General features: G+C 40.2%; 1 protein-coding gene across 1 annotated transcript in view; it reads right to left on the reverse strand.

Moving 5' to 3' along the window:
• The window catches only part of Ccdc7 (coiled-coil domain containing 7), a 185,079-nt gene that overhangs the window by 64,603 nt on the left and 95,667 nt on the right, over positions 1 to 24,809 (reverse strand). Inside the window, exons 31-37 of the mRNA XM_087900322.1 lie at positions 21,162 to 21,233; positions 15,597 to 15,668; positions 12,296 to 12,403; positions 6,850 to 6,933; positions 5,007 to 5,072; positions 2,665 to 2,724; positions 156 to 191 (exon numbers count right to left, since the gene is read on the reverse strand). Coding sequence (XP_087756448.1) covers positions 156 to 191; positions 2,665 to 2,724; positions 5,007 to 5,072; positions 6,850 to 6,933; positions 12,296 to 12,403; positions 15,597 to 15,668; positions 21,162 to 21,233 — 498 coding nt within the window. The remainder of the gene's footprint in view (positions 1 to 155; positions 192 to 2,664; positions 2,725 to 5,006; positions 5,073 to 6,849; positions 6,934 to 12,295; positions 12,404 to 15,596; positions 15,669 to 21,161; positions 21,234 to 24,809) is intronic.

Here is a 24,809-nt window from a genome sequence, read left to right on the forward strand (position 1 = left end):
TCTCTCTCTCCCTCCCTCCCTCCCTCCTCTCAAATTTTAAAGTATTTCATTGAAGTAAATAAAAGCCCCACAGTATGAAAATTCTTCGAAGCAACCACTTACCTTACATGTTAATATATTTTCTTTACTTTGATTGTCCAGGTAAGGGAACTTACCTGGAGTAATATCTTCCCTTGGAGAGAAACTCATATCTAAAACAAATGTCAAAAAGTCACCCAATGATACTGTGGAATTGTGTGTACACATTAAGCCCCCAATGATACTGTGGAATTGTGTGTACACATTAAGTCACCCAATGATACTGTGGAATTGTGTGTACACATTAAGCCCCCAATGATACTGTGGAATTGTGTGTACACATTAAGTCACCCAATGATACTGTGGAATTGTGTGTACACACTAAGCCCCCAATGATACTGTGGAATTGTGTGTACACATTAAGCCACCCAATGATACTATGGAATTGTGTGTACACATTAAGTCACCCAATGATACTGTGGAATTGTGTGTACACATTAAGTCACCCAATGATACTGTGGAATTGTGTGTATGCATTAAGCTCTCTGTGCTGATTTTTATTTTTAAGACTTTTTTCATATATGAGTGGTCTCTTGTCTGCTACTCAAATTTATTTCCTTCCTTCCTTCCTTCCTTTTCTTTTTTTCCTTTTTTGTTTTTTTTTTTTTTGAGACATTATTTCTCTGTGTGACAGCCTGGCTGGCCTGGAACTTCCTTTGTAGACCAGGCTGGCCTTGAATTCACAGAGTCAGAAATCTGCCTGCCTCTGCCTCCCGAGTACTGGGATTAAAGGCGTGGGCCACCACTGCCCGGTCATACTCTGGTTCCTCTTCAGATCATATAAGTCTTTTGCCTTTTACTCCGATTACTATGAAGTATCTTGTCATGTTATCATCTTTGCCTGTGCCCTGTATCCTACAGTGGCATCTTTGTTAATTTTAACCCTCATCCAAACTCTGTTTTACTCTGAGTAAAATTATTAATTTTGACATCTGTCAGTAGTCTCTTTCCAAATTGTTTCCTCTTCCTAACTTTCAACTTTTAAAATTTTTAATTTGGATTGATTTTGTTATACCCTAACCACTAACACATGCATATAAATTGATCAGAAACATGGTCTTAACAAATGTGAATTGAAGGTGCAATGTCCCCACAGGCTCATGTGTTTGAACACTTGGTCCCTAGCTGGTGGTACTGTTTTGGGTGCTGTGGAATATTCAGGAAGTAGAGGCTCACTGGGTTAAATGAGTTCCTGAGGATGGGTCTTGAGGATGCATGACCTAGACCTATTTTTCTCTTTACTCTCTGCTTCTTGAATGCAGATGCAATGTGATCAGTGGACCCTCACCTTTGGTGCTATGCCTTCCTTGTCATGTGATCAGTGGACCCTCACCTTTGGTGCTATGCCTTCCTTGTCATGTGATCAGTGGACCCTCACCTTTGATGTTACACCTTCTTTGTCATGTGATCAGTGGCCTCTCACCTTTCGTGTTATGCCTTCTTTGTCATGATGTAATATTTCTCCTTGAACTGTAACCTAAGTAAATCCCTTTTGCCAGTTACTTCTGTAGGGTGGTTTTGGCCAAAATCAGATAAAGAACTAATAGAAAAGATAGATAGTTGAAATTGTCTAGACTTAAATGGAGCATTTTATTGCTGTGTCTAAGGATGTCACTCAAACATGGTAAGGATCTAACTAGTAAGAATCACCTAAAGCAGCCATACCTAAATGAAAATACTGAGGAAATAGCTCATTAATTTCAGTGTTTTTAGGGTATAACAAAATACAAATTTGAACATGTATTCCAAATAATGTCAATTTTCAATCCTAGTTTTCCCTCAGTTGTAAGCTTTTGGGTGAAGAGGCCTTACTTGATTCATTAACAGTATACACTCAATTCATACTTAATAACACATGGAAGTATGACATTCACAGTTAAAGTTACAAAAACCATGCCTTCCAGTAAAGCCCCTTCCCAGCACATATGTCTGTACTGGGATGGGAAGATTGTATGGCAAATGTCGGACTCAGCAGGGAGGTCGATGTTGAAGACTCCTTCTCCTCGTGTCCTTACAAGGAGGCAAGCATGGAAAGTCCCTGAGGACACTGATCAGGACCAACTCTGAAAAACTGTTCATAGCTGAAGAATTTCTTGGATCAAGGAGAAGTGTGTTTAACACCATTCAAGATCAATGATCTGTGACCCATACAGCCTAGGGGGGAAAAACCCACTGCAGGGCTGCACCATCCCCTCTCACCAACTTAGTCTGGTGAAAGGAGGTGCAGTGAGGGGCCTGTGCGCTGTCGTCCTCTTCTGGGCACGCTCCCCACAAGGACTTCCTGCTCATTCAACGTCAACACAACGTCTTAACTCTAAGCCAGAAATGGAAAGTGAGAGGAACAGCATCAGGGTGATCCCCCCACCCCCGCCACCCCGAGATGCTCCAAGATTGATGGGCACTGGGTTTGGATAGGTTATTTTCAATATTCGTATTGTTTATCTTATGCCTACTAATAATGAACACTAGAATTTATTTGTAAGAGAGAATCCACAAAAAGTGTTGTTTATGCAATGACACAGTTACTGTTACTATAGGTTAGAATGCAAATCATAAACATATGACTTGAAAAATTATTTTTCTTACTGTGTTGGTCTCTCAGTGTCGCCAGTAGTTTTGTTCCTTTAATAATATTTAGGTCGTCATCTAAAGACACAAAACACATTTCAGAATACTATGTAACAGAAAAAAAATAAATGCACATTCCCAATTCTGCCAATACCACGCTTCACGGACATCAGGGTGGTGGTTAATTTTGAATGTCAGATGAAACTGGATTTACAATCTCATAGGAGGCAAACCTCTGAGTATGTCTGAGCGCAGGTTTCCAGAGAGGATTAATGGAGAATGAAGGGTGGGTAACACTAGCCCATGTATGAAAACGAGACTCGTCTGTGTGTCCCACGTCTCTCAACAGTTCTGCACTACTGTCACGTGAAATACAACTCCATATTGCAGAGACTGTGCTAACGTCATAATTATTTAAGTCATGCTATGCCTATTAAAAAAGTTGAAAGAAGAAAGAAGTAGCCATATATTTACTAATATATATACAAATATTTATTAATATTTGGTTGAATTACTTGGTTCTTTATGTTTGTTACTGTGAACCTGAGTTAACAGCCGGTATCATTTTCTTATGTGAATACAGCGATGTTCTCACCCTTCCCCTCTGTGCTGCACTAGGAAATTCCTCAACTTCTCTTTTAGTATTTGATCAGCATGTGCTACTTTTGCAGAATAGTGTGCTTCGCTTCAACATTTGTGCTATATTTCCACGATCATATAGGCCCAAAGACAGATTGATAATGTGTCAAATTAGTAACACAAGAGAGATGTAATGAACATACACACTGTCTTGTAATTATAGAATTATTGCTAGTTATGTTCTTTTTGGGTAGTATTAATTACTGTGTGAGGCCCCCAAGTCTCACCCAGAATAGCGTTTTAAAATCAGGGTGTTTATTAACACACACTATCTAAAATTTTGCTTTGTTGATATCCCATCTTCATTTTAAAAAGACAGTTTTGCACATTGTGAGATGCCTGGGTGAACTTCTCCTCGTGTTTTGAATGTATATGCCCAGTGTTTCCCAGGGTTTGTAATTTCTGATCATCTCAGGGTCTTCCTTTTTAATGCAGAGTTATATCTTTTCTCACCGAGATTTGCTTTTCACCCTTTTTTTTTGTTTGTTTTTTGTTTTTTGAGACAGGATTTCTCTGTGTTGCTTTGAAGCCTGTCCTGGAACTAGCTCTTGTAGATCAGGCTGGCCTCAAATTCACAGAGATCCACCTGCCTCTGCCTCCTGAGTGCTGGGAATAAAGCTGTGCGCAACCACCGCCTGGCCTGCTTTTCACCGTTTGTAATACAGGGGATGGGTCTGGCTATGGATTTCATGGTGCTGATTTCATTGCAGTCTCCCAGTTTGGGTGTGGACATTAATAGCCATCCAATACATTAGAAATCAATTGTGATCTCTTCAGCCACCTTCCTGCTCTTTTTCTCTTCCTGTCTGTCTTTATATCGTCCACTTGCAACTTCTCTCACCCTTGCTTACATTTCAGAGCCAGTCCTCTGATTAGTTTTTCCTCAGAGTTACGTCCTTTCCCAGTCCTGTTGCAATCGTTGGTACCCTCTACAGGATGAGACAATGTTATGAACTGCAATATGTCGCTGTGATTCGCATCTGATGCTCTAGCAGCCAGTGAGCTACGTCTGGAGCCAAGGTCTCTGAGAAGACCATTAAGGCTCAACCAGTTCACAGGGTGAGTCCTTTCTGGTACTGGTGGTGACACTCAAAGAAAAGGGAGGGACTCGGGGAGGCTAGGGAGCTCTCTGCTTGTGTACTGACGCTGCTCCCTCACTAGAATTCTATAGGGGTGTTATTGGAGTGGATCGGTTTCAAGCTAGTAGCATTAGCTAACGGTCCATGAATGGTAGGCACAAGAGAGCCAGTTACAGGAGAGGATCTGTGGATAGCTGCTAAGGGGACAGCCGGTGCTCACTGTCACCTTGACATACTCTAGAATCATCCGGGAGATCCTCTTCTAGGAATGCCTCTGCCGCTTATGGAGACTGAGTTAACTCAAGTGGGAAGACCTGACCTGAGTCCAGGAGACTGGGACTGTCTAAGAGTAGAAACAGTCAGCTAAGGACTAGCGTGCATGTATCTATTGTTGCTTGCTTCCTCCCACTGTGAGGTGAAGTGGCCAGCTGCTTCAGGCTCCTGCTGCCTTGATTTTCCTGCCACAGTGGATTGTACTTGAACCTGTGAACCAGAATGAACCCCTTCTTCCTTAGGATGCTTTCATCACACCAATAGGAAGAGAAAACCAATATAGTTGGCAACTTAAGGGTAGAGCATTTAAGTCTAGCGGAGCTAATAAACATACACGTTAGACTTGAAAAGAAAAATATCTCTTCTTACCCTGCTTTCTCAATCCCATTTTCAGTGGTTCCTTTGGTTGGGATCTTGAAGGTATCCCTTTTAACTCTGTAAAGTAAAACTGGTTTGTAAGATACTTTGAAAGACAAACTGTAGCATCCAACTTTTTTCTCTTTCTCTCTGCTGTTTGCATACATGCATAGTAAAAATTATTTAATATTTATTATGAAATAATAATAATCAGAAGCTGGAAAGACAGTTCCATAGTTAAAAGACCTTAATGTTTTTAATGTAGGAGTGGTGTCTGGTTCCCAATCACCCATGCTGTGCAGCTCACAACTGCCTGTAACTCTAGCTCCAGGGCACCTGACCCCCTCTTAGAAATTCAAATTCATAGTATTTAAAATAGAACAAATACAAATAAATGTACAGCACATACTAGTTATATAAAACAATGGGCTTGGCCATGAAATTCTTATGCATCCACCCAACATTTTGATCATATTCTCTTATTACCGTTTCTAAATACCACCATGTCCTTTCTTTTTCTTCTCTGCATTAGTTTCATGATTTTCCCACCCCTAGATTCCACATATGAGAAAAAACATCCAGTCTCTAACCTTAAGCGTCATGGAAGTTCCCTAGTAGAAGAATATCTCCTTAGGTTATGTAACTGCACCAAGCGACAACAATGCCCACAAGAGAAAGTGTTCTCTCAGAGAAATAAAGGATTATTGGATACTGTGGCCATCAAGAGGGGTATGAGTAGCCAATGAAATAATTATCAATAATATTCTTCTTGTTGCTGACCATGGTGATCACTAACTCACACACACACACACACACACACACACACACACACACACACACACCACACACACACACACACACACACACTCACACAGCAGTCAGTCTTCAGTTCATCCAGAGGTGTTTCCGTGGTTTTCCTGTTACATAACTCTAAATCTAACAGGTGCTGGTGATGGAAAGCAATAGCCAGCAATGCCAAGGAACAAAAGCCTTTCTACATCATCTTAGTAGGGAGATTTAGTACCTCAATGAGAGAAAAAGGAAAGAATTTAAAGAAGTTTTGGAATTAAGATTGTGGTTTTCTTCCATTCAGTGTTTTGTGATCTATACTTTTTCTTGTATTTAGAAATGGATATCTAGATGCATCACCAAAAACAAACAAACAAACTCTAAAATGAAGCATGTTAGAAAGCGTCTACTTTGAGTGTGGTAGTTAAACATTAACTGGGAGGCCTATCACACCCAAAACGTTTTGTGTAGAAGCTGATTGCAGCAGGACACATACGGAAAGCCGAAGAATGTGTCCTGATACTGACACAGAATGGAGAAATGGCTGCAACTTAGACATCTTTATTGTTATGTATTTATTGTAAAGAGTGAAGGGATTTATAATGGAATTTTTGTTCAAGTACTAATGTACTTAGGTTATATTCACCCAGCACTTTTTCTTCTACTCCCTTCCCCTGCCCTCTTCCTTTTCCCAGAGAAGAGATTGTCAGCTAGTGTAAACAACTGCCAAGTCTATCTTCTTTATTTTCATCAGTCTGTAAGTCAGTGTTGTCCCTCACTGATTAAAAGCACCTCACCACCTAAATTGGAAGTAGAATGTGATAGAAATAACACTATGCACCAGTTTCTGTAATCTATGCTTGCTAAAACTGTGACTGATTTTGGTGGAACATTTCCTAAATGAAATGCTATCTAGCTAACTTTCAATTTTTAATAAATACCTGGTCTACAAAAAAATAAGAGAGTGCACAGACGGCTGTCCATGTCACAATAACAAAAGTTTTGTCATTAAAGGTGCACATTAATGAAGACAATGATGAAAAGTATTAAACTGAAGTTTTCTTACCAAGTCCAGTCTTGGAGCGTGCCTTGAATTCACTTTTTAATAAATGACGTTCAAAGGCCTCCTTCAAGTTTTGTAGGTCATTCTCTGTAGAAACGATGGATTTCAAAGACATTTGGTAAGGCAATTTCAAGATAGAAATGTAAATTTTTTTGTATGTGTGATATTCACTTTATTAGACTTTGACATTGATGAACTCTGGACTGTCACACCATGTAACTTTGGAACAGGAACATCTATGTGCACACACATAAGCCTCCATGCATTGAAGTTCAAGATCTTTGTTCCAAAAACACACATCCAAGTAATAATGTCATTCTTCCATGAACCGGTGCCTCAGAGTTCTTTAACTAACATTTGCCACAGAGACATCTCCTATCAAAGTTTGCTACCGAGCTTACTGAAAAGGAGATGTGTAGGTGAACAGTGATGATCTAGATTGGTGACAGAGTCAACTGAATCCACAAGGAAGTGTTAAAGCCCATGGTCAACTTTAGAAGCCATCTCAGACTGGTGCCTCTTCACACCCGGGAGGCAATGGGAATGTGCAGCTATGGCTCCCTCCTCCTTTCCTATTTTATGCACATTTTTACACTTTGCACATATAAATATTCTACACTATTATATTTTTATTTTTATACATTGCACATATAAATACCCTGCACTATTACATTTTTATTTTTATACACTGCACATATAAATACTCTGCACTGTTATATTTTATTTTTATATACTGCACATATAAATACCCTGCACTATTATATTTCTTTTTTTTTAGATTACTCCCATTTTATTCTGAGTGCCAATGATGAAATTATTCTGAAACAAATCATTGGGTCACAAAATGCCATTTCTTCAACAAATAAAAATTTAGTGGAAAAATTATACCTTAATTACATACAGACAAAACTCATTAAAGTGTAGTATATTTTCCTCCAGTGTTTTTTAAATGAGACTTGTTTAAATTAGGTTTTTTTTTTTACCACTCATAGATTTACTTTTTATTCAATGTAATGTTATAGACTTCTTACTTTGTTGAACCATGCCTGAGAACTCAAAGAAAGAAACGGTGCGATAGACAGCCATATCCACCAAGACAGTGTATGAAAACTTGATTCATGTGCGTTTTGATAATTTTACAATCTTAAAAAAAAAGTATGACAAGGCTTGGAATTTACATCTGCAGCAGGTCTTCAGTATTCCAGTACAGTATGCCATTAAACAAACCTCTTCACATCTGTCTCCAGTCACTTCTCAAACCTTAACCCCAAACAGAGTGGGGGTGAGGGAGCCTACTTTAGGGTAAGTCTGTGACTCAAGGTGTGAGATTACTTTTTAAGGTTTTTGGTGCCCAGTTTAACCAAGTTTTCAGTGTAACCAAGAATCTCAAACTTCTAACGACCCAACTTCCTCCTGACTGGCTCAGATCATGCCAACGTTATTGCCCAGAATGGCAAGCAGTTGGTCAGGAAACACTGGCCAACACCTCCCGCTTCCCACACAACACTGCTGCGTTCATTCACCAAACTGCAAGACATTGTCTCAAGTTGGGAGAGCTTTCCTCGTTTCCTGTGGCATGCCTGTCAGTAGTGAGCAAGTCTGAACTGCTTAAATTAGTTTTTAATCACACTGTAAATACAACTGTGTAAACCACTCCTTTCTTATAAGACTATTTTAGCATACAAATGAATCCTATGTCACAGATACTAACCTGCATTTGGGAGAAGGAAGCCTGCCATTCCAGGGCACAGCAGTGATGACAATAATATATTATACAGTTGATATCTAAAAGGGGACCCTGAGCATTTGTGCCACAGAGGAAGGAGAACTGTGTGAAGCACCAGGTCTGACAGCTACTCTGGTCATTTCTTACAGAGCATCTACACATACTGAAATGTCACAGGATACCCCAAGAGCACGTTCAATTATGCGTCAACTGAGATTTTCTACGTTGGTGGCTTTGTAGGCAGCAGTTGTATATAACTGCACATGGGTGGCTCTGGAAGTTCACAGTGAGTACAATTGGATCCTTGTGCGTAAAGTGTTTTCCCTTTTAATTGAGGCAAAAACCTGACTGTGGTAATGTTTCTGACACACACTGCTAAGATCTTTCCAACTCTGCCAACACCAGCAGCCATGCACACAAAGGTCTGTTCTGCTGCCCTGTGCCCTGATGACCTTTCTCATTCTGATTGCTTTTTTTCTTTTTTAATTGTTTTTATTGAACTATATATTTTTCTCTGCTCCCCTCTCTTTCTCCCCTCTCTCCTACTTCCATCTCCTGTGTACTATTATATTTCTTTATGAAGCTTCTCCCTTTTAAAGGAAATGATTCATGAAAGCATACACAACATTTGTGTTCTGCAAGAACCTTTGTTTTTTGACATTTCTGGATCTAGGCATTTGTTTCTCTGTGAGCTACCTCCTTAAGCATCATTTTCTTATTCCTTGATATCCTACCTGCTCCCACCTGCCCACACCATCTGGCTGTAGAGCAATGGGTCACATAGTTCAGTTATAAACCCAACAATGTGTTGTACGTGTGTGTAGTATTCAGCTGCCTTTTCAATCAATTGAGACAAGAAAGGAGATGACATGCTCACTTGCATACTCTTTTATAACTGGAGAGCCACGTTCTCTTTTTGTCTGTGGGAGTTCAGATAATTGAACTGTTGGCGTGTCTTTATCTTGAAGTTTCTCTGAAAGTTTCTTGGGTATTCGTTAGTATATATTTGTTGCGATGGGTTTCATCATGATGTTTTCATCCAAGTATATGACATAACTTGAAGATTTTTACCTCCGCTACCATCCCATGTTCCCCCCTCTCCGCTCGTCTGCTTCCCCTTCCTAATCATTATACTTTCATATCACACACGTGGACATACACACACATGTGTGATTCCATATGTGAGAGAAAACATGCAACATTCATCTTTCTGACTTTGGATCATTTTTTAAAACTATGACAGTCCATTATCATGACAACAGCAGAATCTCTGTGTCTGGTGAGGACGAGGGAAACTCCATTACGTAAGTGTGCCACACTGCCTGCGCCTGCTGAGACAGGATCTCTGGTGCCGCGAGTCGTACCTTCATAAACAGGGGCGCACAGCTCTCTCTGGGGTACTCCGACTTAGATCCTTTCAAGGTTGTACCGGGGCGACATAGCTGGGTTACCCCGTAGTTCTCATTCTAGCTTTGGGAGAAGCCCCTATACCCTCCAGTTTACATCCATCCTTCCTCGCCAGCATCCTTGCTGTTTGTGAACTGCACCCTTCATTCCTCCTTGTAATGGCCGGCTTATGTTCGGGTAGGGTTTGATCGGATGTTCGGCTGACAACGGCTTTCTCCTACTCTACAGATTGGTAGGTGTTTGCTTTGCTGAGCAGAGGCCTTTTCTCTCATGAGAGCCCATCGGTCAGTTCTTTGTCTATACCTGCATGTTGAAGACTTCTCCGTGCCTCTCCAGCAACTGTGCTTCATGTCTGTCTTCCTTGGCTCAGAATCCTGTCGGAGTCTGTGTGAGATCAACCAAGGACACCCCTCCACCTCTCTCATCTCCTCTCCCTGCAAGGCTGAAGACACGGAGGAACATCTGCAGCAACATTGGAGTCTAGGCCCCCGAGAGTCAGGAGAGGGAGCCATGGAGATAGCAGTCATTCATGGGGGTGAGGCTGCTCTGGACAGACTGATCCCTTCACACGATGACAGTAACCATAGCTTGTTCAGAGAACCTGCAGAACCAGGACTGAGGCCACACCCTCACTAGGACTGTTTTCTTGGGCTTTCTTGACCCAGTTCTTCCTCCGCTCATTTTTAAATTTTTTTGGTTTTGTTTTTTGGTTTTTTGTTTGTTTGTTTTGTTTTTTTGTTTTTTTTGAGATAGGGTTTTGCTGTAGCTATGGAGCTTGTCCTCAGCCTAGCTCTTGGAGACCAGGATGGCCTGGAATTCACAGAGATTCCTTTGCCTCTGCCCCCACAAGTGCTGGGATTAAAGCTGTGTGCTACCCCTGCCAGAGGATCTTCCTCTATTTAATCCAAAGGCAGACAGATTGTTGATCCCCTTCCCCAGGGTGCTGATCAGATCTCCCTTCTCTGTTTTTTTTTTTTTTTTTCTTTTTCATTACTCCTTAAGTCTTTAGTCAGCCTAGCCTGTTGGGGCTGCTGAAGCTGAGGATTCTAGCCTAGAGCTCTGGTTACAAAGACGCCTCATATGGTGTTTTATATCCTGTGAATTTGTTCCTGTTTTCTTTATCAGGGTGCCCTCTTCTACATAAGCTTTACAGTCAATGTATCAATTTTCAGTAAAAATGTGGTTGGCGTCTTAGCTGTAATTTGCATTGAGTCCATAGATAAATTTTAAGGAAATGAGTTTTAAAAGCCCCATTTTTCAGTTTATAAACCTGTAATGTGCTCCCATTTCTTTAAGCTTTTTAAGACTACTTTTATTAATATTTTGTAGTTTTCTGTGCAACTATTATTCACATATAGAGACTGCTGTATTAGGCTATTTGCAGAGTTAATGCTTACTATATTCTGTACTCTAAATTATATATATTTTTTACTCATTGAGTTCTCCATCTCCAAGATGTTTAATTCTACTTTATGATTATCTGTCTGTGTTGCTTTTCTCAGTTAGAACATGAATTGCTTTCCCGAGTCACTGAACTGTCTACGTATATGTTTTCAAATTTCTTTGATGTTATTTTAAATTATTTTTTCATGCAATTACTAAAATTCCATAGTTTGGGGGTCTTTTAAACATTAGATATAAAAACAAATACTACAATTCAAAACTCCAACAGCCCTGAAGTTCTTTCTTTTTCCTGTGGTTTAGTTACTGCCCGGCAGCTCTTTGTTTGAAGTGAAGAGGGCGCCCTTTAGCACTTAGTAAAGGGTGTGTCTGCTGTTAATGCCTTCAATTCCATAAAACTTCCTTTCCCTATTGAATGTGGCTTTTCCCCTCTGGTTTCTCAACTGAACTTTGCTGTGGTTTCTTGCTTGCTTGTTTGTTTGCTTTTTAAATTGTTTCTGTTTGGGAAAGACAGCTTGGATGTTGTTGGCTTGCCATTTTGTTGAAGTTTGGTGGTTACTTTTGGGATTGAAGTTTGAAGGATGCCATTATCAGCACACATCCTAAATTCTGATGTATTTTGATAATCTTTTCTATTATCTAAATTTCCCACCTGAGTGACAAGCACACTCTAAGCTCATCACAGGCAAAGGTGAATACACTATACATCACATGATTGGTTATTTGACGGAACAAATGATACATAATGTAAAAATACTAATACATAGGGCTATTAGAGCTAGTTTATTATTGAGAAAGGGTAGCTCTTGTTTAAACTTTCTTTTTTTTTTAACTAGAAAGAAACAAATTGCAAAGTTGAAACACCGTACCGATTGGACCGTGTTCCGTAGTGTTAAGGCATCAACATGTACTTACCAACCACTTTGTCCATATCCAAGCGAAATATGATCTCACTAATAATTGGGTTTAGTGTTTTTAGTGGTTCGGATGTCTTCTGAAAGTCTGTGACGGATTTGGTCTCAGCTGTAATAACAACAGACTCCAGATCAGTTCATTGCCCGTGAACATTCTGAGGTAAAGTTGAATCACTTAATAGGATGATGAGGAGGACTTGTTAAGCAATTATCTTGAAGAGGTGGAGCCAAGTTAGGGTGTGGCTTTCTGGGACCCAGAGGGGAAAAAAAAAAAAAACGGACACATGGCTCAGGTGCCCTCTCTCTCTCTCACTGTGGTTCCCACACAGCACAGCTGAGCTTGGACTTCTCGTTCCTTTTTTGTGAGTTTTTCCCTTATACTAAATAAAAATAAATTACTTTATCTTTTAGCTAGCCTGGTTATTTACCGAATCGAGCTGCCTTCTACAATGGGACTCCTTAGAGACAGCACACACTACAACTGCTCAACTTTATTGACTTCACAACCTGACATTAGCTGAAGAAAAATGCATCAATATTTCAAGATTTACTTTTATTAATGTGCATGTATGTTATGTGAGTTAAGTTTGTGCGTCTGTATGTGTGAGGGTCGTGTGAGTGCCGGTGCCCACAGAGGTGAGACGTTTTCTTTGGAGCCCTTGGAACTGGAGTTAAAGGCTGCTGTGAGTAACGGGACTGGGAACTCAATTCCAAGAAACAGAAAGTGCTTTTAAGCACTTAGCCCTTTCTCTAGCCCTAACTCATCAATTTACAAAAGCTTATAAAATACATGCTATACAACAATTATCCTGCTGACACTGCTTTGTGTGTGTGACGTATGTACATTGGTACACACTCATTTGAGTGTAGGTGTGTTGGTGTCAGGTGGCCTCTTCTATCACTCTCTGTTTGTTGAGAAGAGATTTTTGTCACTGAATCTGAGGCTTGCTGATTCATCTTGAATGGCTGCCGCTTGAGACACAGAGACCTGCCTGTCTGCACTCCCTCCAGCCCTGGGGAACAGACATGAGCTGCCATGCTCAACTGAAATATTTTTAAACTCTATCTATCTGTCTGTCTGTCTGTCTATCTATCTATCTATCTGTCTGTCTGTCTGTCTGTCTATCTATCTATCTATCTATCTATCTATCATCTACCTACCTACCTACCTACCTACCTATCTATCTATCTATCTATCTATCTATCTATCTATCTACCTATCTATCTATCTATCTATCTAACTATCTATCTATCTATCTATCTACCTACCTACCTATCTATCTATCTATCTATCTACCTACCTACCTACTTATCATCTATCTATCTATCTATCTATCTATCTATCTATCTACCTACCTACCTACCTACCTATCATCTATCTATCTATCTATCTATCTATCTATCTATCTATCTATCTATCTACCTACCTATCTATCTAACTATCTGTCTATCTATCTATCTATCTATCTATCTATCTATCTATCTATCTATCTATCTATCTACCTATCTATCTAACTATCTGTCTGTCTGTCTGTCTGTCTGTCTATCTACCTACCTACCTACCTATCTACCTATCTACCTATCCATTCATTTATGTGTGCATGTGCGTTTGTGTGTATGCAGGAAGGCACACACATGTATATCACAGTGTCAACGTACAGGGGAGTCAGTTTTATTCTCCCTCAGTTTGGGTTCCAGGGCTTAAACTCAGGTCATCAGGCTTGGCAGTAAGTACCTTTACCATCTGAGCCATCTTGCTGGATTCCATGACCAACTTTTTAGGAGGGTTCTAGGGATCTGAACTCAAGTCCTCATATCTGGGTATTTCTGCAGCCTCAGAGATGATCTCACTTTATCCTCACAGCCCCTGAATAGCATTTAAGCCCCGCCCAGACGAAGACAGTAGAGTGTAGAAATACATACTGTACATATATGTACATAACAAATACATACTGTAAAAAGGTACTTCGTTAGGGAACGTAGGAACTTGGGATGGAATGATTCCCTTTTATTTCATAACCTGTTCTCTAGGTCACAGCTCAAATGTGCAATGGGACCAAGCATGTAATGTGTGGGACATGGATTTGGTAGTGATTGGTAGCATGAAGAAGGGAAGGGAGGTGTGGAAGAGCTGTTTCTCTCTTGTCAGAATGACCCTTACTCCCATCTGTCTATAATGTTTTAGTCTAGTCATGGACACTTGGATGATCTCCAAGAAGATGAAGCCTTGCTATGTGCTTTCTCTACATCTCTAGTCATCTGAGGCCCACAGAAACAGCACTGTCTGGTTCAGTATCTGCCACTAGGGACACCGGATGGTGCGGGATTGCAGCCTATGGGTGCTGCCCCTCTGTAGCTTCACATGGCACAAGAGAAAAGGAACGAGGCATTCCCTGACACTGTTTTCGAGAGAACTTATCCCTTTCACAAGAGTGGGGCTTTTCTGGCTCAGACACTTCAGAGTGAGCATTACTATCCAACAAATGGAGTGGGAGGGAGGTGGCCATTTATATTTAGAGCTTTCAAAATTATACAAAAATAGAATAATTTGTCTGGACAATAGCTAATACAATTTATCAGACAATGGTAACTGATAAAATTGAAATATGAATATAAGAAGAATATACTTTAAAAATGGAAATAAATGTGACATAGCTACACAATTCTTAGAAAAGTATTTCTTAAAGTGATAGTTCATGAAATATTACTACAAATAAGAAAAAAGAAGAGCCTTTTTCTCAAGTGGGAATGTTTATAAAAACTTCATACATGTTGTTTGTGTTCATGTGTATGAAAGCATGTGCACACATGCTACGGTGTGTTTGAAGGTCAGAGGGCAGCCCTGGGTGTTGTCCTCACCTTCCATTTTGTCTGAGGCAGGGCAGGGGCTCTCTTGTTCATCCCTGTGTGCTTCTGACTAGCTGGCTAGCAAACTCCTGGGCATTCTCCTCTGTCTCCCTGGAAGTACAGACGCTATGCCATCTGGCTTTACATGGGCATATGGGTCTTGTGCTTTAGGGCCAGCGCTTTCCCACTGAGCTATTTCTCGAACTCCAAATAAAACTTTTAAGTGCAGTGTAGGTTGGGGACATCAAGAACTGCAGGGCGCAAAGGGCCAGTAGCGCTTTAACACTCAGCAGCGCCGTCAACTTAAATCCTGGTCAGTTAAGCTCTGAAGTGTTCACTCTGAGAAAGATTTAACTATAAAGCCACAAATAAAGTTGACCCACATTTAAAACAGTTGTAAATCATTAAACATTTCACGACTCTTATTTGAAATGTATTTAAAATATGCTACACACCTTTCTGTCCTACTTGATCCATGGATTGTAATTTTAGGTCTTCATTTGTAAAGACTCTGATCACATTTTCACCTACCCAAAATGAAAAGAAACACACAGCATTTTAAATATTAAACATAACAACATTGAGGCTTATGAATTATAGCCTAGTTCTAAAGTTACTCAAATGTCTGAAAGTTAGGTACATTTTTTACTCATCAAGAAGAAGAATGTTATTTAATGTCAGAAGTTAATTTGACAGATCAGGAATCATTATGCTCAAACTGAACAGTTAGGATTATGTTTACTCCTAGACATTTATTCCCATAAGATAATATCATTTCTGTTTTAACCCTATAGCTGACACCTTGATTTCCATATTCAAGTTGTGAATACACAAGAATTTAAACAATAATTTTCCTACAATTACTTATTTCTGTGAAAGTGAGTAGCATGAGGAGGAGATCGATTGAAGTACAAAGCAGCATGGTATTAATGCTAATATTATTTATGTGGCTACAGAGTTTTCCAGTAAAGATAGACTTTATATGTGTATGTGTGTGTACATGTGTGTGTGCCTGTGCATATACGGATGGGTGTGTGTCTGCATGTGTGTAGAGCAGAGGTCAGTGCTGGGTGTCTTCCTCAAATACTGTTCAACTTATGTTTTGCACTGAACCAGAAGCTCACTGATCCCACTATTCCTGGGAACAGGAACCTCAAGGTTCTTCTTGCCTGTGATTCTCCAGCACTGATGCTATAAGAATATACTATTACACTTTTTATATTAATTCTCAGGAATTAATTGGATCCAAATACTTTTGTGTGCGGCCCTTTACTGGTTAAGTTACATTCCTAAGCCTGTCACAAAGGTTTGCTTTTATGAAAAAAAAAATAGATTCCTCATAATATTCACAGGTAACCGGGACGGCACATTTTCAGGATCACGAATACTTAAGGGTAGAGTTTTAAAATAAGATTAAAAAGCATTTTCATACAGTCATTCCCCAGATGTTTAATCACAACCCAGTATATATGCTAAGCTCTGAGATCTTCTTCTTAGTAGGTGTTTTTCTTTGTCATCGACAGATGTCTTTAATTGAGAAAACACTGCTCAGGAGAGCTGCTACAGCCCAGGAATTAGATGCTCTGAAGTGAACTGCAAGTGACTGTAGCCTCTCCTCCTAGGTTAGGAAGAAGGAAGGAATGATTCTTGAGAGAAATCCTGTGGCTATACGATTCTGCTGGAGCGAGCAAAAAATCTGGCACCAAACTCTAGGGTTGTCCGCACCTTCACCGACCACCAAGGCAGGCAATGGCACCCACAACTATGTTTATATAAGATGCAAGCTGAGTCTGACACATGCATGGAGAAAGCAAATGGGGTCCTGGTGTGACGGTAGAACACAGTAGCAATGGTAAACACCATTCCCCCTGACCCCGAGTCTCTGTCAGTGAAAATGACACACAGAAAACATGACCATACAGCATTCCAGAGAGAAGGCAGTGGTCGCTGGAGTTCAGGGAGAAAGTACTTAAGGAGGCGATCCCCGAGGACTGGGACTCTCCAATAGAGGGCCTACCTGTGTGCAGGACTGACACAGCAAAGAAGTCATTCTGGTTGTAACTTGTTGGAACACACCAGAATAGCATCAGACCATTCTGCAGTGCCCCTAAACACTGGGAAGAATACACGAATTATTTCAATACCTGAAAGGAAGCAACTGAGAACCAAGGCTACTGTTTAACTAACTGAGTGATAAGAACACTTATAAACAAGCACAAAAAGGCAGTTCATGACCACCAAGCTAGCGAGCAGACGCTGTGTATAGGAGCATTCAGGCAGAGGAAGAAAGTCTCAAATACGAGAACAGAGGCAAGAAAAGATTACACGACAGGAATGAATCAATAAAAACAGAGAAAACTAGCAAGGCCCTGATACTAATGGGGAGAGAAGAAAGCAGGAACAACAATCCAATCATTCAGGAAAGCAGACAGCAGAACTATACGAATGAATAAATAGTTCTCTATTATAACCTGCGTTGCAGATGGCAGATGAATAAAGAGATGCAGACCAGCTGATGTGATTAAACAAACAAACAAACAAACAAACAAAAAAGACCCAAATATCTGTTGCCTTCAGAAACTATTTCTCACTGGGCAAAGATAGCTACAGATTACAGTCAAATGACAGACGTTTAAATGAGAGCTGAAAAATAGTTCCTTCTGGTATTGGTATCTTGAAGGTATGTATATATTTCGCAGAAATGTATTTATTTCCTCCAGGATTTTAAAAATATAAGTTCTCAAATGTTCCCTAATGCTTCTTTGGGTGTAGAAGACTTAAATCATATAAAGTAAAATTAAAAACCAAAGTTAGAATAGATGAGTTAGACTGTTATAGATGAACAAAGATAACGAGACATCAAAAAGACATAAGAAGTGTAAACGCATGTGCATTGAACACTGGGGAACTTCAGTTTCATGAAAAAGAAAAAAACACTAATGATCATAGTACTTCAGGGAGACTGGAATACAGTAATAGTGGGAAACTTTCATGTAGTGCTAGGTAATACAAAGTAAAAACCAACAAGAAAACTCCAACGTGCAATTACACCCTGAATCAAGATCAAATGTCCTTTCAACAAATATTCTAAAGAATATTTGACCCACCAGAGGCAAAATAAATATTTTCTTAGTAGTTCTTGAAACTCTCTCTAAAATAGAATATATTCTAGGCCACAAAGAACCTTTTAAATGAGAATAGACATATTTTATTCTTTCTTTTCAGATTTAAGAAGAATAAAAACAATATATCAATAGCAAGATGAACCATTGAGAACACACAAACTGAAGACTGAACAATATATGTTGAATGGTGAATGAATCTCTAAAGAAGTCAGGGAGGAAGTTTAAAAATTCCTAGAATCATCATCAGGTTCATCTTCTTACTTAGCTTCTCTAGGATCACGAATAATAGGCTCAAAGACCTTTAATTATGGTTAGAATCCACTTATGAGTGAATACATACCGTGTTCCTCTTTTTGGGTCTGGCTACCTCACTCAGTAAAGCGTTTTCTATTTCCATCCATTTGCATGCAAAATTCAAGATGTCATTGTTTTTTACCGCTGAGTAAAACTCTAATGTATATATGTTCCACACCTTCTTTAACCATTCTTCTATTGAGGGGCACCTAGGTTGTTTCCAGGTTCTGGCTATTACAAATAGTGCTGCTATGAACATAGTTGAACAAATGCTTTTGTAGTATGTTAGGGAATCTCTAGGGTATATTCCCAAGAGTGGAATTGCTGGGTCCTGAGGGAGGTTGACTCCCAGTTTCCTGAGAAACCGCCACACTGATTTCCACAGTGGCTGCACAAGTTTGCATTCCCACCAACAATGGATGAGTGTTCCCCTCATTCCACATCCTCTCCAGCATAGGCTATCATTGGTGTTTTTGAGTTTGGCTATTCTGACAGGTGTAAGATGATATCTCAAAGTTGTTTTGATTTGCATTTCCCTGATCGCTAAGGAGGATGAGCATGACCTTAAGTGCCTTTTGGCCATTCGAAGTTCATCTGTTGTGAATTCTCTGTTCAGATCAGTACCCCATTTTTTAATTGGGTTAATTAGAGTTTTAGTGTCTAGTTTCTTGAGTTCTTTGTATATTTTGGAGATCAGACCTTTGTCTGATGAGAGGTTTGTGAATATCTTCTCCCAGTCGGAAGGTAGCCTTTTTAATAGGAAATAGACATGAGTCCCAGGTAACCTCGGGTGCATGGGGGGATGGGAGGGTTGTTGGAAGGGGAGATGGTTAGAGAGAAGGGAGTAGGGGAGGAATGGGGAAAGCTCGGTGGACTGGGATGGGGGGAGGGAGGAAGGATGAATACGGGATCAAGGAAGAATATATTTCATCTAAGGGAGTCATTTTAGGGTTTACAGGAGACCTGATTATATATGGGATCCCAGGTCCAAGAAGAGATCCCCAGATTGTTCTCTGGACAGAGGAGAGGGTGCCTGAACCTGCCTTGGCCCATAACCATACTGATGAATATTTTGCTTATCACCATAGATCCTTCATCTGGCGATGGATGGAGATAGAGACAGAGACCCACATTGGAACACTGGACTTAACTCCCTAGGTCCAAACGAGAAGCAGAAGGAAAGAGAACGAGAGCAAAGAAGGCAAGACCAGAGGGAACCTTCATCCGACAATGGATGGCGATACAGACGGAGACCCACATTGGAGCACCGGACTGAGCCCCCCAAGGTCCAAATGAGGACCAGAAGGAAGAAGAAAATGAAAAAGTAAATCAGGACTGCGAGGGATGCGATCACCCACTGATACAAGGGGACTGATCTAATGAGCGTTCACCAAGGCCAGTTGGACTGGGACTGAATGAGGACGTGATCCAACCAGATTCTCTGAATGTGGCCGGATTCTCTGAATGTGGCTGGCCCGGAGTCTTTCTGAAAAGTCATTGACAATAACACTGGAACTTGTTTCCTCTGCTTATACTGGATTTTGGGGATCCAGTCTGTCTGGACACTCACCTTCCTGGACATGGAGGGAGGGGGGAGGAACTTGAACTTCCCACAGGGCAGGAAACCCTGACTGCTCTTAGGGATGAAGAGGGAGGAGGAGAGGGAGTGGGGGGAGTGGGGGGGTGTTGGGAGGAGGGGCGGAAATGGAAACTTTTATAATTTAATAAAATTACTTTCTAAAAACAACAAAAAAGAAAAAAATTCATAGAATCAGATGAAAATGAAAGCACAGCTTACAGGAATGTTTGGGTACAAGAAAGACAGTTACCAGAAGGAAAAAAAAGCGATGAATGACCACATTCAAAAATCAGAAATCTAAGCCGGGGCGGTGGTAGCACATGCCTTTAATCCCAGCACTCCAGAGGCAAAGGCAGGAGGATCTCTGTGAATCTGAGGCCAGCCTGGTCTACAAGAGCTAGTTCCAGGACAGGCTCCAATGCTACAGAGAAACCCTGTCTCAAATAACAAAAAGAATCAATAACAAAGAAAGAAAGAAATAACATCATATATGTTGTTTGTGTTCATGTGTATGAAAGCATGTGCACACATGCTACGGTGTGTTTGAAGGTCAGAGGGCAGCCCTGGGTGTTGTCCTCACCTTCCATTTTGTCTGAGGCAGGACAGGAGCTCTCTTGTTCATCCCTGTGTGCTTCTGACTAGCTGGCTAGCAAACTCCTGGGCATTCTCCTCTGTCTCCCTGGAAGTACAGACGATATGCCATCTGGCTTTACATGGGCTTATGAGTCTTGTGCTTTAGGGCCATCGTTTTCCCACTGAGCTATTTCTCGAACTCCAAATAAACTTTTAAGTGCAGTGTAGGTTGGGGACATCAAAAACTGCAGGGCGCAAAGGGCCAGTAGCGCTTTAACACTCAGCAGCGCCGTCAACTTAAATCCTGGTCAGTTAAGCTCTGAAGTGTTCACTCTGAGAAAGATTTAACTATAAAGCCACAAATAAAGTTGACCCACATTTAAAACAGTTGTAAATCATTAAACACTTCACGACTCTTATTTGAAATGTATTTAAAATATGCTACACACCTTTCTGTCTTACTTGATCCATGGATTGTAATTTTAGGTCTTCATTTGTAAAGACTCTGTTCACATTTTCACCTACCCAAAATGAAAAGAAACACACAGCATTTTAAATATTAAACAAAACAACATTGAGGCTTATGAATTATAGCCTAGTTCTAAAGTTACTCAAATGTCTGAAAGTTAGGTACATTTTTTACTCATCAAGAAGAAGAATGTTATTTAATGTCAGAAGTTAATTTCACAGATCTGGAATCATTATGCTCAAACTGAACAGTTAGGATTATGTTTACTCCTAGACATTTATTCCCATAAGATAATATCATTTCTGTTTTAACCCAATAGCTGACACCTTGATTTCCATATTCAAGTTGTGAATACACAAGAATTTAAACAATAATGTTCCTACAATTACCTATTACTGTGAAAGTGAGTAGCATGAGGAGGAAATATTCTGAAGTACAAAGTAGCATGGTATTAATGCTAATATTATTTATGTGACTACAGAGTTTTCCAGTAAAGAAAGACTTTATATGTGTATGTGTGTGTACATGTGTGTGTGCCTGTGCATATACGGATGGGTGTGTGTCTGCATGTGTGTAGAGCAGAGGTCAGTGCTGGGTGTCTTCCTCAAATACTGTTCAACTTATGTTTTGCACTGAACCAGAAGCTCACTGATCCCACTATTCCTGGGAACAGGAACCTCAAGGTTCTTCTTGCCTGTGATTCTCCAGCACTGATGCTATAAGAATATACTATTACACTTTTTATATTAATTCTCAGAAATTAATTGGGTCCAAATATTTTGTGTACGGCCCTTTACTGGTTAAATTACATTCCTAAGCCTGTCACAGAGGTTTGCTTTTATGAAAAAAAAATAGATTCCAGATAATATTCACAGGTAACCGGGACGGCACATTTTCAGGATCACGAATACTTAAGGGTAGAGTTTTAAAATAAGATTAAAAAGCATTTTCATACAGTCATTCCCCAGATGTTTAATCACAACCCAGTATATATGCTAAGCTCTGAGATCTTCTTCTTAGTAGGTGTTTTTCTTTGTCATCGACAGATGTCTTTAATTGAGAAAACACTGCTCAGGAGAGCTGCTACAGCCCAGGAATTAGATGCTCTGAAGTGAACTGCAAGTGACTGTAGCCTCTCCTCCTAGGTTAGGAAGAAGGAAGGAATGATTCTTGAGAGAAATCCTGTGGCTATACGATTCTGCTGGAGCGAGCAAAAAATCTGGCACCAAACTCTAGGGTTGTCCGCACCTTCACCGACCACCAAGGCAGGCAATGGCACCCACAACTATGTTTATATAAGATGCAAGCTGAGTCTGACACATGCATGGAGAAAGCAAGTGGGGTCCTGGTGTGACGGTAGAACACAGTAGCAATGGTAAACACCATTCCCCCTGACCCCGAGTCTCTGACAGTGAAAATGACACACAGAAAACATGACCATACAGCATTCCAGAGAGAAGGCAGTGGTCGCTGGAGTTCAGGGAGAAAGTACTTAAGGAGGCGATCCCCGACGACCGGGACTCTCCAATAGAGGGCCTACCTGTGTGCAGGACTAACACAGCAAAGCAGACATACTGGTTGTAACTTGTTGGAACACACCAGAATAGCATCAGACCATTCTGCAGTGCCCCTAAACACTGGGAAGAATACACGAATTACTTCAATACCTGAAAGGAAGCAACTGAGAACCAAGGCTACTGTTTAACTAACTGAGTGATAAGAACACTTATAAACAAGCACAGAAAGGCAGTTCATGACCACCAAGCTAGCGTAGCAGATGATGTGTATAGGAGCGTTTAGGCAGAGGAAGAAAGTCTCAAATACGAGAACAGAGGCAAGAAAAGATTAAACGACAGGAATGAATCAACAAAAACAGAGAAAACTAGCAAGGCCCTGATACTAATGGGGAGAGAAGAAAGCAGGAACAACAATCCAATCATTCAGGAAAGCAGACAGCAGAACTATACGAATGAATAAATAGTTCTCTATTATAACCTGCGTTGCAGATGGCAGATGAATAAAGAGATGCAGACCAGCTGATGTGATTAAACAAACAAACAAACAAACAAACAAAAAAGACCCAAATATCTGTTGCCTTCAGAAACTATTTCTCACTGGGCAAAGATAGCTACAGATTACAGTCAAATGACAGACGTTTAAATGAGAGCTGAAAAATAGTTCCTTCTGGTATTGGTATCTTGAAGGTATGTAGATATTTCGCAGAAATGTATTTATTTCCTCCAGATTTTTAAAAATATAAGTTCTCAAATGTTCCCTAATGCTTCTCTGGGTGTAGAAGACTTAAATCATATAAAGTAAAATTAAAAACCAAAGTTAGAATAGATGAGTTAGGCTGTTATAGATGAACAAAGATAACGAGACATCAAAAAGACATAAGAAGTGTAAACGCGTGTGCATTGAACACTGGGGAACTTCAGTTTCATGAAAAAGAAAAAAACACTAATGATCATAGTACTTCAGGGAGACTGGAATACAGTAATAGTGGGAAACTTTCATGTAGTGCTAGGTAATACAAAGTAAAAACCAACAAGAAAACTCCAACGTGCAATTACACCCTGAATCAAGATCAAATGTCCTTTCAACAAATATTCTAAAGAATATTTGACCCACCAGAGGCAAAATAAATATTTTCTTAGTAGTTCTTGAAACTCTCTCTAAAATAGAATATATTCTAGGCCACAAAGAACCTTTTAAATGAGAATAGACATATTTTATTCTTTCTTTTCAGATTTAAGAAGAATTAAAACAATATATCAATAGCAAGATGAACCACTGAGAACACACAAACTGAAGACTGAACAATATATGTTGAATGGTGAATGAATCTCTAAAGAAGTCAGGGAGGAAGTTTAAAAATTCCTAGAATCAGATGAAAATGAAAGCATAGCTTACAGGAATGTTTGGGTACAAGAAAGACAGTTACCAGAGGGAAACAAAAGCGATGAATGACCACATTCAAAAATCAGAAATCTAAGCCGGGGCGGTGGTAGCACATGCCTTTAATCCCAGCACTCCAGAGGCAGAGGCAGGAGGATCTCTGTCAATTTGAGGCCAGCTTGGTCTACAAGAGCTAGTTCCAGGACAGGCACCAATGCTACAGAGAAACCCTGTCTCAAATAACAAAAAGAATCAATAACAAAGAAAGAAAGAAATAACATCATATATGTTGTTTGTGTTCATGTGTATGAAAGCATGTGCACACATGCTACGGTGTGTTTGAAGGTCAGAGGGCAGCCCTGGGTGTTGTCCTCACCTTCCATTTTGTCTGAGGCAGGGCAGGAGCTCTCTTGTTCATCCCTGTGTGCTTCTGACTAGCTGGCTAGCAAACTCCTGGGCATTCTCCTCTGTCTCCCTGGAAGTACAGACGCTATGCCATCTGGCTTTACATGGGCTTATGGTCCTTGTGCTTTAGGGCCATCGTTTTCCCACTGAGCTATTTCTCGAACTCCAAATAAACTTTTAAGTGCAGTGTAGGTTGGGGACATCAAGAACTGCAGGGCGCAAAGGGCCAGTAGCGCTTTAACACTCAGCAGCGCCGTCAACTTAAATCTTGGTCAGTTAAGCTCTGAAGTGTTCACTCTGAGAAAGATTTAACTATAAAGCCACA

Source organism: Myodes glareolus, chromosome 22 (assembly GCF_982192425.1).
Source record: "Myodes glareolus chromosome 22, mMyoGla1.1, whole genome shotgun sequence".
NCBI lineage: Eukaryota > Metazoa > Chordata > Mammalia > Rodentia > Cricetidae > Myodes > Myodes glareolus.